Source organism: Thamnophis sirtalis, unplaced genomic scaffold (assembly GCF_051295495.1).
Source record: "Thamnophis sirtalis isolate CommonGarterSnake01/CBP01778 unplaced genomic scaffold, rThaSir2_p1.2 scaffold_3, whole genome shotgun sequence".
NCBI lineage: Eukaryota > Metazoa > Chordata > Lepidosauria > Squamata > Natricidae > Thamnophis > Thamnophis sirtalis.
Genome location: NW_028261383.1, coordinates 64,168,495 through 64,184,734, shown reverse-complemented (window position 1 = coordinate 64,184,734; position 16,240 = coordinate 64,168,495). Strand labels below are relative to the sequence as shown.

The following is a 16,240-nucleotide window of genomic DNA, read 5'->3' as shown; positions in this document are numbered from 1 at the left end:
CCCCCGAATCCCGCATGCAAGCGCCGCCAGCACTTCAGGCCCAGGAACTGGGCGGACGCCGGTGCATCCAACAGGCTGTTGCCATGGCATCCCAGCCTTTAAAGAGGGGGCGATCGAGACTGCTGGTAGTTCAAACTTTAGAATCCACCAAGAGTGACCCCCTCACCTCCCACTTCAGTAAAATTGGGGGCTGATGAAGAGGGACAGAACCTCGCCCAGATATGGGGGGGGGAAGGAAGAAGAAAGTATTTACAACGACATCACGCTACTTTTGCAGAACACAAAAGCAGAAAAAGCAAGCTTCCAATGGCAACCATATTCCAATAAAAAAAGAAAAAGGGGGCGAGGTTGAAGGTAACAACCCCTTTCCAACGATCCAAAATGTCCCAATGATCTCGACGGGTCTGTGGTTGAAAGCGAAGTGCTAATTTACACAGGCTCGCCCTTCCGAGGGAAGAAATGACGCAGAAATAGGGCCAAAAAAAAGACAAAAAATTAAGAAAATATCAAAGCTGGAAACATGGCTCTGTGCTTGTGAGCTAAAAGTCAAGTGTCGTCGGGGCGAAAGACAACGGAGGCGGCATCTTCTTCCCTCCAAGTCGGAGGCCGGCCAGTCTCATTTCCTGCTCTTGAGAGCCTTGGGCTTCGCCGATTTTTTCACCTTCTTGGCGCTGGGGGAAGCCACGCTCTTCTTGGGGGCTTTCTTCGCTTTCACCTTCTCTTTCTTGGGGGTCCCGCCGCCCGCGCCTTTCTTGTGCGATTTCTTCTCCAGCTTCTTGGTCTTGGCGACGGGCTTCTTCTCAACCTTTCGCGAAGTGGATGCGACGACGACCACCTTCTTGTGGGATTTGGCGTGGGAGCCGCCGCCGCCACCGCCTCCTCCGGCGCCTCCTTCGCTTCCCCCCTCCAGCTTTTTCCTGTTGAGCTTGAAGGAGCCGTTGGCGCCGGTGCCTTTCACTTGGAGCAAAGTGTCGTTTTGCACCAGCGCCTTGATGGAGTATTTGAGGTAGGTCCGCCCGTTTTGCTGGTCGAACCAAGCCACTTTCTTGGCTTCGTTGTAGATTTTGGCCAGCGAGGAGCCATTACGCTCGCCCAGTTTGCGGATGGATTCCACCACTAGCTGACTGTACTTGCCAGGCTGGTTCTTTTTCTTATTGTTTTTCTTCTTCTTGGATGGAGACAGTGCCGACACGACACCTTTGGCTTTCCTGGCCGCCCCTTTCTTTTCCGGAGCCAGAGGCGCCTCTTCTGCTTCGGTCAGCGGCAGGTCAGCTTCTTCCAGTTCAACAGACATGCTGGAAAAAAAACGCGCTGGCTTTCAGTCCAAAAGTGTTGGGGACAAACTCGGCTTGATTCTCGGAGCTTTTTTCCCCTGCGGGGCTGCTCTCGGTAGCGGGGCGCCGGATCAGCAGAGACGAGAAACAATCAGAGCGACCGTGCACGGCTATGCTCAACACCGCCTGAGAAAAGCAATCTGCCTGGGCGGGCTTCGGCACCGCTCTTTATATGCGTCAGGAGCGGACCATGTTGAGAACAACAACAGGGAGCGAGAAGGCAAGCTCTGAATTGTGCTTTTTGTGGCCCCTTCGCCGAGCTCTCTTGCACGCGTCCGGGGCCGCAGGGACGAGATGCCGTTGCCATCTGCTGCTCCCGACGGTACCTGATCCAGCTGCCTGGGTGCCACAGTTTTCTGGACCCGGGAAAGGCTCTTCAGAGGCGATTTTAAAGGCGCACCCTATACTAGGGAAAGACAGAGGATAGGGGCGCCCTATATGGAGGGCTCTGCGCCTCCTAGAAAGAGCCCCAGCTCTCGGGGAGCGCGGGGCTCGGATAGGAAAGCGGGGCCTGCGGGTCTCTGTCCGGTCGGGGGGCGCTGACGAACCTCGGGGGGAGCGCTAGCCCGGGGTTAATTTGTTGTAACTAACACACTGGACGCCCTCACGTGGTCGGCTGCAGCAGCACGGAGCCGGCGAGCAGTTTTCAGGGGGGTCCCCGCCCGAACTGGAGGGGCCGTGACTCAAGATACTGCGGGGTTCAGAAAGGGCAGGATTTGGCCCGCCGGGGCCCCACAAATGGCAGCGGTCATCATGCCGTAACCCGAGTGCGGAACTGAGTAGAATCCCTACCCGCATCAAGTCCTGGTGAATTGGGTTTTTTGGGTCTAGAGTTTAAAAAAAAACCCAACCCAAATAATGTGGCAGGGAAAGGGACGCTGTTGGTATAAAACCTTTGAGGCCAGAGGGATAGAAAGTTGCAGCTTACACACTGGTGAAACGAGCGATGAGCGACCATCTTTCGGACAGAATTGGGAGAAGCCAAAAGGTGGTCAGCAGGGGCGCAAATTTCTCGCGCCGACTTTGGGATTCGGTCTGCATTGGGATGGGTGGCAGGACGGCAGCTCCTTTAAATTACTGGCGGTGACGGGGCTTGAACTTGGAGCAAGGTGGGCACACATGTTTAAATGCGTTTGCCCGCTCGCTTTTTTCAAATCACGAAAACTTTGGAAAGCAGCGCGGCGCTAGGGAGCGCAACGGGGGGGGAGGGTCACCCCTTCCTCTTCCCACCCTCCTTTCGGCTGAAGAAGGGAGGGAAGAGAAGCACCCCTTTAAGTCGCGGACGGCATGGGGAGATTGGCGGCGGGAAAGCGGGAGAGCCATCGTCGCTTAATGGCGGAGGAGAGCCGGATTTCCAGACACACCTTCCATTCCCCGGTTTCTGAGAAAACAGAATTTTGGAAAAGAAGGGCGACATTTCTGAGAGGACGCCTGTTATGCCTTCTTCTTTTGCCTAGCAACCGCCTTCCGAACCCCGCATTTTGGAGCCGGCTGCGGAAGGCGGGCGCGGGGAGTATTTGCTTGTGTTTTTGTGTGGTTTGAAATGAGAGCGGGGGAAAATCCCTGTAGGAGGCGGTGAGCGGGTTGCTCGCTTTAAAGCCGCTGCAGCTGGAGAACAGAGCGAGAGAGAGGAAGGGGGGAAAACGTGGAGAGAAGCAGAATTAAAGTGAAATGTCGCCGCTAAGAGAAAGAAGGTTCGTCTCTCCACGGATTCTTAAGGCTGCTCCTACTGCTGCTGCCTGCATCCCCATGGACTGGGGCCACCACAAAAATTGCCACCCTGCCAGTGGCGGATTAAGGCTCCTTGATGCCCTAAGCATTGACAAATCTTGGTGCCCCCCCCCTTTTGAACATAATGAAGGGGAATAGTAATAAGGATACAAACTTGTAGGTTTCAGTAGAAACATTTGTTTTCTCTAACACACCTATATTATGTCTTGTATTTGTAAGGTATCTGGCAAATGTCATATCCTTGCCATTTGAACTCTCATCAATCTGCACTCTATGGGCATAGAACTTATCCCGGAAAGGAGCTGTAAAACTGACAGTTTTGGTATGTCCCCCTTCTGCTTAAGAACCATCTCACCTTTGATCTGTGCCCTTCACAATAGGGGGTCAAATGGCCAATCCTGGGAACAGATGAAATAGATAATGCTGATAAGGCTAGTGAGGAGTATTGTAAAGCCATGATGTTTTATGATGCCTCTAACTGTATAAAAAGGAGCTACACTTTCTCTGAAGGGTAGTTCTTCCTGCATATCCTTGGGGTATGTTGGGAACAACTGACCATTATGTCTTTAAGCTTTGATCAAAGATTAAACGCCGATTGTTATTCAAGCCTCCTCATGTTTAAGTCTCATGTTTGGCTCATTGTGACTTGGATGTGTTCTCAAACTTCTATGGGTCTCATCTATACATACTGTACAAATCTGTCTTTTCCCTCTTTCTCAACTTCGTGATGCCCACTTTGGGCCTGATGCTCTAAGCATGTGCTTAGTCTGCTTAATGGTTAATATACCACTGCACCCCACGCTTGCTCTGCTCTCACTTAATGCTAAAAGGCCAAACGCGGAGCAGAGCGACGAGAGGAGTCTCATGATCGGGGACAGTCGGCGGGCCAACTGCGCCATCCCTCCCGCCTCTTCAACCCGTCGTACTCTCGCAGAGCCTCCCCGCGCCTGGATTTAAGAATGGAGTTTGCGCAGAAAAGAACTCGTGGTCGGTGAGCATCGCTGCAGCTGTTGATTTGGGACTCCGGTGGATTGAACCCAGAAGGTTGTTCACGATTTAAACGAGCAAGAATTGGGGCCCGAGAAATAGATTTTTTGTTATGCAGTTTGCTAGAAAGCGCCTTCTGTATTTGATAATCGCTGGAGATTCAGGTTTTTAAACACCGAAAGGAGTCAGAGCTGCTTGGTTCTAATCCGAAGATTAGAAACTTTTTCTAAGGGCTGAGATCCTGGGCTTTTCTTGCGTGGTCTTTGGCTGCTTAGATGGCTTCTCTCAAAACTTTGCAAAGAAATCAATTTCCCCCTCTCACCTGCATCTGACTTAGCCATTAGATCAGCTTTCCACACTCAGATGCTTGCAGACTCCCAGAATCCCAATAATGTGCTTAAACACATTCGTTTTAACCTTAATAGCACTTAGACTTCTATACCGCTTCACAGTGCTTTTACAACCCTCTCTAAGCGGTTTACAGAGTCAGCTTATGCTGTACTTAACTTCCTGTTAAAAGGAAGTTGAAAGCTTGTTGGTTTTGATGACCAAGTGTTCAGCAATTTTCTAGTAGCTATTTTGTACCTGTATGTTTTAGCAATATTAAGAAATTCTTTAGCAATTTTAATATCTTTTTTAATATCTTGCTCAGTAACAACCACAATACTTGTAAATCATTCACCCAGCTGAACTGAGAGATTAGGTTCTACATTGGAATACAGATAGTCCTTACTTTACAACAGTTCACTTTAGTGACTGTTCAAAGTTACAACAGCACTGAAAAGAGTGACATATGACCATTTTTCAAACTTATGACCGTTGCAGCATCTCCATGGTCATGTGATTTACATTCAGATGCTTCACAACTGATTCACATTTATGACAGTTGCAGTGAGCATCCCAGAATCAATTATGGTGTAACCAGAATAAGAACAATCTTTTGGGTGGAGCTTGATGTACTTCCTCTAGTCTTGCCAATTTTTGTGTGAAATGCATGCTGGGAGAGTATCAGCCAAGTTCCATTGCATGAATTGCCATTTTTCAGACAGCAAGCACTAAACATGACTTGGGGATGGCAGCCAATCAGAGATTTGGAAATGCCTTCAGCATGTCCTGTGATTGGCGCTGCTGCTTTTTCAACTGGTCTTAATTTCTAACTTTTTGAGGACTGAAAACCAGGAAAGGCATGAGAGGGAGCAAATATGTGACTCCTCACATAAATGCTGTGATTTATGTGCTTGTGTCAGATGTTAGTACATAAGCACGCAAGGCTGACATTTGCTTGACTACTTCAACATGTGTGCATCCTCATTTTGCCATCATTGTGGTTTCCTTTAGATACCTCTTCTGGGAATTATTCCACTTGGACAGGTTTTGGGCATTTGCATAACATGAATTGTCTGTTCTGAATTAATAATTCTTTTCTCCCTTATTGCTAACTGAGCTTTGGTGTACTTTTTTACATTATTATTTCATTACAAGAGAGAGACAGAAACCAATAGAATCTAGACCCCTAAATAAAATTAACAAATATAATCAGTAGGAAAATATAATTCCATAAAAATGTATTTTAAAATGAATAAATAATACAATAACAGTTGGAAGGGACCTTGGAGATCTTCCAGTCCAGTGATGGTGAACCGTTTTGTAAACGCAGGCCAAAGTTGTGTGTCTGTGTGCATGTGTGTGTGATAGCACGTGCATGGCCCACACCCACAATGCAATGTGCCCCACGCGCATGTGCGCGCGATTCCTCATGTGCAGGGGGGGGAGTTTTTGTCCTTCCCGGGCTTCAGGAAAACCTCGGAGCCTGGGGAGGGCAAAAAACCGGAGGTTCGGAAGTATTCCGTTTCCGGAGGCCCTTTTCACCCTCCCAAGGCTCTGGAGGCTTTCCTGAAGCCCAGGGAGGGCAAAAATGGCCTCCCCCGGCCCTCTGGAAGGCCAAAAATCAGCTGGTTGGTGCGCACATGTGTGCTGGAGCTGGCTCATGTGCCAGCAGATCTAGGTTTATGTTTCACCTGTGGCACATATGCCATAGGTTTGCTATTACGGTTCTAGTCCAAGCCCTTACTCAAGCAACAGGGCCTATACCATTCACTAATGGATACTCAATTTCTTCTTGAAAACCTTCAGTGATGGAGCACCCAGAATTTCTCAAGGCAAACCATTTCACTGATTGCACTTTTAGGAAATTTCTCTTAAATCTAGGTTGGAGCTCTCTTTAATGATCTTCCACTCATTAACGTCTTGTTCTGCCCTCAGGTGCTTTAGAGCAGTGGTCCCCAACCTTTTTATCGCCGCGGACCAGTCAGCCTTTGATAATTTTACCGTGGCCCGCTGAGCGCGTCGATGACCAGCGCTAGTAGCGTAGCCTTGTGCAGGCACAGTTCAGTATGGCTAGCGTAGATAGCGTAGCACAAACTGCGCCTACGCAAAGCTACGCTACTAGCGCTGTCTACACTAGCCCTACGTAGCTGCGCAGGCGCTCTTAGGTTTTTTTCAGGAATCGGCCGGCCGCTGCAGTGATCATGGCCCCCGGCCGCTGCAGCAATCATGGCCCCCGGCCGCTGCGCGGCCCGGTGCCAGGTACTCCACGGCCTGGCACCGGTCCGCGGACCGGGGGTTGGGGATCACTGCTTTAGAGAATAAGTTGACCCTTTCTTTTCTAACTGCCCCTCAATATTGGAAGACTGTTATCATGTCACCTCTGGTCCTTCTGTTTGTTAGACTAGATATATCAGTTCCCGCAACTGTTTATCATATGGCAGCGATGGCGAACCTTTTCTGGCTCGCGTGCCATAAGTGGGGGGAGCGCAGGGGGGTCGTGTATGGGTGTGCTGCACCCATAATGCAATGTGACACCCCCCAGTGCACATGTGTGCACTACAGGTGCTCCCCCCATTTTTTGCATGCTTTATTCGCCTTCTCCAGGCTCCAGAGGCTTTATGGGAACCTGGGGAGGGCGAAAATAGCTTCCCCCGCCCTCTGGAGGCTTCAGGGACCTTCAGGAGGCTTCCCTGAAGCCTCCGGAGCAGTCAAAACGACCCTCCGAGCAAAGCGGAAGTCACTTCCGGTTTGCTTAGAGGGTTGTTTTAAGCGCTCCGAAAGCTTCAAGGACCTTCAGGAGGCTCCCTGAAGCCTTCGGAGCAGTCAAAACGACCCTCCGCGGAGGTCTGTTCCTGAACTTCTAGTTTGCCCTTAGGGCCAGTTTTTTGCGCTCCAGAGTCTTCAGGGAAGCTCATGAAGCTTCCGGGGGGGGGGGTGTGTGCTCTTTTCGCCCTCCCCAGGCTCCTATAAAGCCTCTGGAGCCTGGGGAAGGTGAAAAATGGCTTTAAAAAAGGTTGAACTCAGCTGGCCAGCACACACATGCCCTGACAAATGGCTCTGTGTGCCACCTGTGGCACATGTGCCATAGGTTCGCCATCCCCGTCATATGGTTTAGTCTACAGTCCCATGCTCAAAAAATCCAAAGTTCTTCATAAACTAATGTATTTCAGGTTTTGAGTACACATGTTCAGCACTACACACTTCCTAAAATCATCTTATAATAACGTATTACATCAAAACAGGAAAACTATAGAACAAATTTGCACTGTGTCAGATTAAATTTTCAGCAATGAGAAGTTGACATCCAACCTTTTCTAAGCATAGGCTGATATATCCAACACACATAGAAAACATTTTGGGGGTATTCACATAGAAGACCTATTAATCCTGTATGACTCAAGTTTTGTACATAATGCAAATTCGGAATATTACAAATTCTTGTCTTGATAAGATAGAAGTTCAGCTTCATGTACACAGTCTTATTTCCCAGAGATATTAGATACATACAAATTCAAATTACTACTGATTGTTTAACAAACGTATGAAGCTATAATATCTTTGGAAAGAGTGTTCTGTGACCTGTAAAGAATTTCCAGATGTTATAAAGTGTCATGTCACTCACCAATCCCCTCTGATCACATGATCAACAATCTGGAATTTAGCAACCTATTTGTATTTACAACCATTTGCCAAATGCCCTTCAATCATGTGATCACGTGATCAAAAAAGAGCCATGGTGGCCAGTGGTTAGAATGCAGTATTGCAGTCTAATTTTGCCAACTGCCAACAATTCGATTCACACCAGCTCAAGGTTGACTCAGCCTTCTAGGTTGGTAAAATGAGGAGCCAGACTGGTGGGAGCAATATGCTGACTCTCTAAACCGTTCAAAGAGAGTTGTAGAGCACTGTGAAGTGGTATATAAGTGCTATTGCTACCACCATTTGCAACCTTCTCTGCTAGCTTCCCCAGAAAGTCAAGAAAGCTGGCAGGGAAGGTTGCAAGCTGCTGCTGCTGCTGCTGCCTGTTAAAGGAATCCCTCTTGTCTGGGAGTGGAGGGGAGGCAGCAAAAGGCAGCCTATGCTCTGGGGATAGAATATCTCAACTCCATATGGACTTGAAATTCCTTCCTGCCCGGACAGCTCTTTGAAAGGGCTGCCCTCCAGGAGGGATCTCGGCTGAGCTTTCAACCCACCAAAAAATTTCCTCTCCCCTCCATCCACTGAGTTGAGAATCCTTTCTTGGGCTGTAGGAATGGAATTAAACCCTGAAGGAATGTAATCATGTTCCTGCAGTCTGGTGAAAGATTTCCCTCAAGAGGGGAGGGGAAACCTCTTTGTCAGAGTGTAGAAAAACTTAAAATCCTGAAGATTTTAGCTGTATTCTTGCAATTTAATGAAGAATCCCGACCCGTGGACCCTCTCAGGGCCTCTCTCACCTCTACCTTCTAAAGCAGTGCACACTTCTTAAATGAAAACCACTTAATGACCCTGGGCATGTGATCTTGCAACTGCTTCACCCAACATCAGATTGTCGTAAGACAAATATTACCTGCAGTGTTATCTACATATTAAGTAAAAGCAAAGTGAAAATCTACATATTTTCTTTTTTACCCTCTTCTCCTGGATGCCACAAAAGTGTATGTTGTAGAAACTGGGACAATCTGTAGATTAAATTAGCACAAAGTAGATTTAAAACCTTAACATGGCACATAGTATACTTCCACAGTGTTTAATAATAAATAAGGCTGCATACACTTGATCTGGAACACCAAAAGATTTTTTTCAGATTGTTCTCCATAACTTCTTACGGTATTTATCACTAAATCATCAGTTATAATTAATCTGTTTACTGCAGAACAGAACTGCAGAACAGAACTGATGAATCAAAAGCCTGTTGATGGTGCTTTATTAAAAATGAGAAAGGAACACCATTTCCCAACTTCTTTGACATTAAAAAAAAATCTCTTACTCTGAGCAATATAAGAAAAAAGAAAAATGAACTGGGATTTTTTTTTAAATTAAAATTTGGCAATGGCAAATAATTTCTAGCCAAGAGTATTTGAAAAAGTATCTCATATAATCACTAAGGGCTCAGCCAGACTCAAGAACATATTTAGCTTTATATAACGGGTAGATGTTGGAAAAACATATAATATTTAGTTCTTGTGTATTCAGCACCTTTAACATTCTGTTATCAGAGAGGATCTTGAGCTTACAAATTTTGAGGAAGTGAATAAAAGTTCTTAGGACTACCAAAGTAGACACATATATATTAGATCCGCATGCCTTTTAGTTATGACTATCAGATGTGATATGTGGCTGGGTTCAAGCTGTTGTAAATTCCTCCTATCTACTGTATACAGTAGAGACAGTAAATTCCAGTTTCAAAGCAGGCTGAAAAAAGTGGAGTTTCAGATGTCTTCCAAGTTAAGATACAGTATTGAGATGACTTTGATTGGTATTGTGGATGATTTCAGGATGGTCTAGAATCAGGTCCTATTTGATCTCTCAGTGACCATCTATGCTCTGGTTAGTCACAAGGTTTTTTGAAAAGAAGGCACTTTCAGATCTGCCCCAAAACTTAGGCATTTAGGAAAGAAATACCTGTCAGGCACCTTATTTCAGCAGTTTCTTACCTTCATAGTTTGTAATGGGAGAGAAGCCTTCACTTTGCTTTATTAGTGAACGAAGTTCAACGCATGAGTAGAATAATTGTCCATGATTCCAAAAATGCTGCTTCTAAAGTACAGCTCTTTATTACATTCATGGATTGACATTATGCCCAACTCTTTACCTGAAAAGAATGTTTAAATCCTGTATTTGGAATGTGATACTTATAGAGGTAAAAGGACCCAAAAGCAGAACATGTATAGAGCAGTGATGGTGAACCTTTGTGGCACTGAATGCAAAAAAGGTCGCATGGAAACATTGCGTGTGTGCATGCGCTCATCAGGGCCACACTCCAGAAAAGCCGAACTTCTGGCTTCTAGCGTGCATGTGTGCATGACCTGATGATCATCTGGCCAGCGAGCATGCACACCAATTTTTGGCACTGCCTGATGTGTGAAGAGATCACACTCCAGAAAAGCTGAACTTCCAGGTTCTGGCGCGCATGCGCACACTAGTTTTTGGCACTGCCCCACGCGTGAAGGACACTGATAGTCACGCATGCATGCATGCCAGAAAGTCGGAAGACAAATAGGCAAGGCCACACGTGCTAGGCGACATGGCTTTGTGTGCCACTTTGGGCACGCATGCCATAGGTTCATCATCATGGGTATAGGGACTTCTATCAAGCCCCTAAATTTCAAGTGAACATATGTGGGGTTTTTTTCTATCATTCTGAACCTGCAGACATAGTTTTGCATACAAAGTAAATGCAATAAACATTTTGTAACCAGATGTTAATAACCCAAGCGCCAAATCGATCTGGCGAAATTAGTACAACCTTCCTTTAATTAAGCACAGTCATCCATCAGGACCCCCAAACTGCCTGTCATCTGGAATGGGCTTCTCCCTGAGATGTGAGAGGCCCCCCACCCTGCTAACGTTTTAAAAAAGGCCTAAAGACGGGGATCTTTACTAGGCCTTAGTAAGGATGATTCAAGCCTCCTTTTAAGCTTTGTTTCCACACAATTTGTTATTCTGCCATCTCTAGCCCTTTTTGTGCCTTGCTTTTGTTGTTTTCATGTTTTAAATCATTTGCAAACTGACCAGTGTCTCTGAAAATTCTGTGGAACATAAATTCAATAAATAATAAAATAACAGAACCCTACAATCTTCATCACTTCATATTTTGCTTAGTCAAGAAAAAACAGGAAGTTGTGACTCATGCAGACCAGGTTATAATATTTTTGAAACTTTTAAAAAAATCAAAGTACAGTATTCAAGGTATAATAAAGTATTCAAGAACCTTTGTTGTTTTGTTGGGCTCTGACTGAATGATAGACCTTGAATTCTGAGTATAAGATGCCCAATGAAAAAATATTCTTCTTGTAGTCCTGTGACATTTTCACACTAGGTCCATTAGAAAAGAAAACTATACAAGTAAACAAACTTAATGGTTACTAATCACTTGAGACTCCAAAGAGGAAAAGAACAATTTATCTTCTTGTATTGATTGGTAACATATTAGGGCACTAATGTATTGGATTCAAACAACTGTGCTATATTGAGGGCAAGTGGCCTGAAGGCTTTCTGCATAACCTTTAACCTCATGAATCCAGAGGGAACAGGGCTTATGCAATCATCAAATTTCCTGTACAGCAGAATTTATAGCTTTTCCTGCATTCATTTAATGAATAATGGCATGCTGCTTACATTTATTCCATTGATTTTACATACCCTGAATCAATAATGCTTATGGGGCGAAACCCTCTGTTGTCTCAGAGACTATTATAGACTTTTTAAAGCAATGTTAGATACTGAATGTTGTCTTCTCCCTTCCTGTGCAGCTTAAGTTATTCCAACTTTTTAATTATTTTTCTCTCATCTATGTAGTGGAATCTCCCTCGGCACATTCAATCATAGAAGTTAAGATATAGAAGGGATCACATAGTCCACGGCTGTCAAATTCATGGCGTCACATTGCCATCACGTGATGTTTCGTGACACTCGTTTCCTTCGCAGGTATGGGTGTGGCCTGCACATGATGCATGTGGCCCGTGGGCCGCCAGTTTGACACCCCTGACCTAGTCCAACCCTATCCAGTATAGCAACCGATTACTACAGCATCCTTGTCTGCTTATATACTTCCAGAAAAGGAGATACTACTTCTCAAGGCAGTTCCATTGTTTAATAGCTGGTATGATCAATGCCCAGATGAAATCTACTTCCTTGTCATTTAAACTCACTGCTTTTTCTCCTGGCTTTTGGAACAAAACTGAACATTTTTCTCCACCTCCTAGGTGACAGCCCTTCAGATATTTGAAGACAGCCAACATTTCTCCATATAACACTAATGTTGGGTGACCACATAGATACCTCTCAACAATTCCTCATGTTTTCCACCAGACCCTTTAAAATATTAACTGCTGAAGGTGATAAACATCCTTTCTAAAATACAGTGCCCCAATGCACCCCATTGCCGGCAATGTTTGAAAGCAGTCAGATCGAAACAGAATGAGTTCTGTTGATCTTGAGACTTAACTCCCCATTGAAGCAACATAGGGTAGTATTTGTATTTTTCACATGTCCATAAATGCTGATTCCCTATTCCCTATTTCTCAATTGAAATTCAACTTGGTTTCTGAACAGCTTCTGAAGATCTTGTTGAAACCTGGTCCTTTTCTATAAAGCACCTGCGTATTCACTCTCTCCCCCTTTATAGTTTGCAAAACCAACAATCATATTTTAAACTCTTCATTTATTAAATTCCCCAACAGAGACACAAATGCTCTATGCTGAAGATGATAGTGAGACTTACTACTGATGCTATAGCAGTAGTGCTTCCTCCTGCCCTAATGTGAAATTTATATACATACACTCATTATTCATACATGAAGAATAATTTTACACCTGTATTATCATATTCTTCTGTGGAATTTCTTGGCCTCCTAAAATGACAGATTGTAAGGTGAACAAAACAATTGCCAGTGAAAAGAAAAAGCCAAGCAAGTTTATGTTTAAGATATTATATTTCTCATGATTGCCTATAATTTAAATACAACTCTAAAAAGAAACAATGTTAATCAATAGTTTTGAATCACTATCACTATATCTCTCTTTAGGGGTTATCTAGTTTAAAGATAGATTGTGGTAGATTTTGTAACCCATGCTGAATTCTTCTCTGACTATGCTTCTGATGTGCAACTATTTTTTTCACACCAATTGCAATCAGGAAACCTTCCAAAGCGTAGAATATTATATAAAAAAGCCTTAATAGTTTTTGAAAAAGAAAACTTTCTATTCTCTTACACCTGAAAAAAATTCTCAATATATTGCAGCCTTTGGAGCCAACAAAATGCCTCAGTGAAAATAAGATGGTCTAGTCCTGTCCTTCATGAAAACGATGCTAAGGAATAAAAATAACTCAACAATTCTTCTGTGTCCTGTTTCTTCTCTTAGTGAGAACACTAATGTGAGTCGTCATCCTTCTGCACATCCTAAAAAGCTTGGCATAGAAAATTACAGTTTTCTGTCCAAATATGTATCTTGTCTGACATTTATAAATTGTGGATAAAAAGCTTTTCATAACAAGACAAAACTCCAGGTACCAAATGCTTTTCCGCATGATTCTGATCAAAACATGTTTAGCAGCAATGATCCATGTGGAAATCAGAGTATTTGTCAACAGGAAACCAAAGCCCAGACACTGACCATGCATTCAATCCATGCTAAAGACCCAGTCTTCACAATGATGGTTGATCATATACCTAGGACATGCTCCCACCAGAACCTATGAGCAACAGCGGCAGATTAAGAGTAACATTTCATAAAATACTATCTGACCTGAGCTAAATTACAGCTGCATTCATATGATTCTGCATAGGCAGAATCATATGCAAGACAAATGGAAGTTATTATTTTGGGAAGAACAAAAACAAACTAAACCACTTTAGATTTTATATACTTCAGTTTAGCTCAGTTCAATATGCAGAAAACATGCCAGGGGCTTTTGTAATGTGTGTCAAATTCTTAATTAGATACCTTAATTATCACAAGTTGGTATACATAATGTCGAGAACTTTTAGACATTTTAATATAAACCTCTAGTTAATTGGAAAAAGGAAAGCAAGGTTTCCAACATTCTGTACTACGCCCTTCTTTTGGAACAAAATTACATAAATATGAATTGCAAAAATAAAACTACAAACCCAAAGATAGAACAAGAAGAGAAGCACATGCACTTGAAGGGCCAATGTCTGCTTCATCATGATCCTTATTTCTTTCTTATTAAGTACTAGGTGGAGAGTTTTGGGAAGTGGGAGTAAGCAGTATTCCAGGAAGTGACTCTTACACAAACCAACTGCCATCCATCCCTCTTAAGCCACTTTCAGGACAACACAATCATGGCCTAATGAGATCCTGACAGGACTTGCCATACTACCTTAAGCAATAATATGACTCATGATTTATTCAATTTTAGCTTATCAGAATTGCTTAATAACTGCAACTTATTTGACAAGATAATTAAATGTTCTTCATGGAAGATATGAATTCCATCACTTTACAATTTAACTGGCACAATAAGTTTGATTATAATGTTTATGCAAGCAACATCCAATGCCCAAGTTGGCTTTGTTCATTTCAATGAATTATTCTGAGGAGCAGAGTACGCATCAACTTTACATATTCACCAAATTGAAGAGAGTGATAAAGCAAATAATCTGCCATTCACATTTAATAGCAGGAAATATAATGACCAATAACATTTGTTCAGGAATTTTTCTTTCTAGAACGCCAAGTTTTTCACTACCACAAAGCAGAAGCTACTACCTAAGGACAAAATAGAGTTATAATCTCAAAGAACTGAGAAACCAATAATTTTCATTTTGGTCTCTTTGTTAATTTGAAATTATACTCTATAAGCAACATTTCTTTAACCTCTTTTAAGAACTACCATATTTTTAAGTTAGCCATCTCCCCATTTTTAGAATTACAATTAGGATCTTCGGATGTTATCTTATGCGTCACCTGAAATTTTGGATACCACTGTTTGAAATGACATTTCCTATCATTCAAAGTCAGCTCTGTCTTGTAAAGTTAAGTCAAATCATATCCATATTGGTGCAATCTACTGACATTATCCTATTGCAGAGGTGTCAAATGCATTGTCACGGTGACATCATGTGACATGTTGGGAATTTGCTAAACCGGACTGGGCATGGCCAGCACGTGATGCATCCAGCCTGCAGGCCAGGAGTTTGACAGCCCTGTCCTACTGGAATTGCTTCTTCAGAGGCAATCTTTCTTTAGCTCACGTGCCTTCTGGAGACCTGCTTTAGAGAATTGTGGCTTCCCTAGTAGATTTTTAAGGAAACTGGAAATCCCCAAGAGTTAGAAATAGTTTCAAAATAGGAAGATCATGGCACTTATAATGTCTAATTCCGCTTGAGTGACATACAACAAACCAATTGTACTATTAGAAATGTGGTTTCCAATCTCTACAGATAATCCTGAAACTGTTAAAAAAATCCTTGTTACACCTGATGTTAGGAACAGACTTTCACTATTAGATATGAATTGGCCTCTCCCATTTTCATATTTGTTCTCCAAAACCTAAAAGCTTCTGGAGTAAATCTGGGAGCACATATTGGGTAAGTCTGAGTCAATGACGTTCATTGACTAGATGACTGACATAATTTAATATAACTCAACTGTGAATATGGTCTGTATACATTTCTGTCATATAGTTTCTCCCTTTTATCACTTGTTTCTTTCTCAAAATCTTGAGTGGAAAACCTATATTTGGCAACCGTTCTCTGGCAAACCATTATCATTATGTGAACACTGGATAAAAACATAAAATTGGTTCTGAAGCGCCAGCTTCCACAAGGAGAAACATAGAAACAGGGAGCAAGAATGTTTGTTCTTGTTAAGTTTATTGGCGTGTTCTTTACAGAAGAGTTCTGGCTACATACTAGAGTGTAGACTTCAGGTGGAGGGGGGTGGGGTATAGAAATGCTCCATTCAAGAAAACTACAAATGCAAGGATAAGTAAGAGGGCAGAACAAAATGGCCAGGATTTCATTAGAGGAAAGGGACGTTAAGAGGAGGAAGAGGAAAGGACACTTTGCAATTAAGAGTGACTGTCACTACCCAGATGGAGCTGTATCTACAAGAGTCGGATATTCCATGTTAAAATTCCTCTTTACACATTTGTAGAGTAACTGTGAAGGGGTTAAAAGGAAACAAAGCAA

At 43.5% G+C, this 16,240-nt stretch overlaps 1 protein-coding gene across 1 annotated transcript; it reads right to left on the bottom strand.

Moving 5' to 3' along the window:
- Nucleotides 1-232: 232 nt before the first annotated feature.
- On the bottom strand, nt 233-1,474 carry H1-10 (H1.10 linker histone). The gene has a single exon (XM_014063712.2). It carries the CDS (start codon nt 1,292-1,294, stop codon nt 617-619), a length of 678 nt encoding a protein of 225 aa, XP_013919187.1. The 5' UTR covers nt 1,295-1,474; the 3' UTR covers nt 233-616.
- Between the last annotated feature and the right edge of the window lie 14,766 nt (nt 1,475-16,240).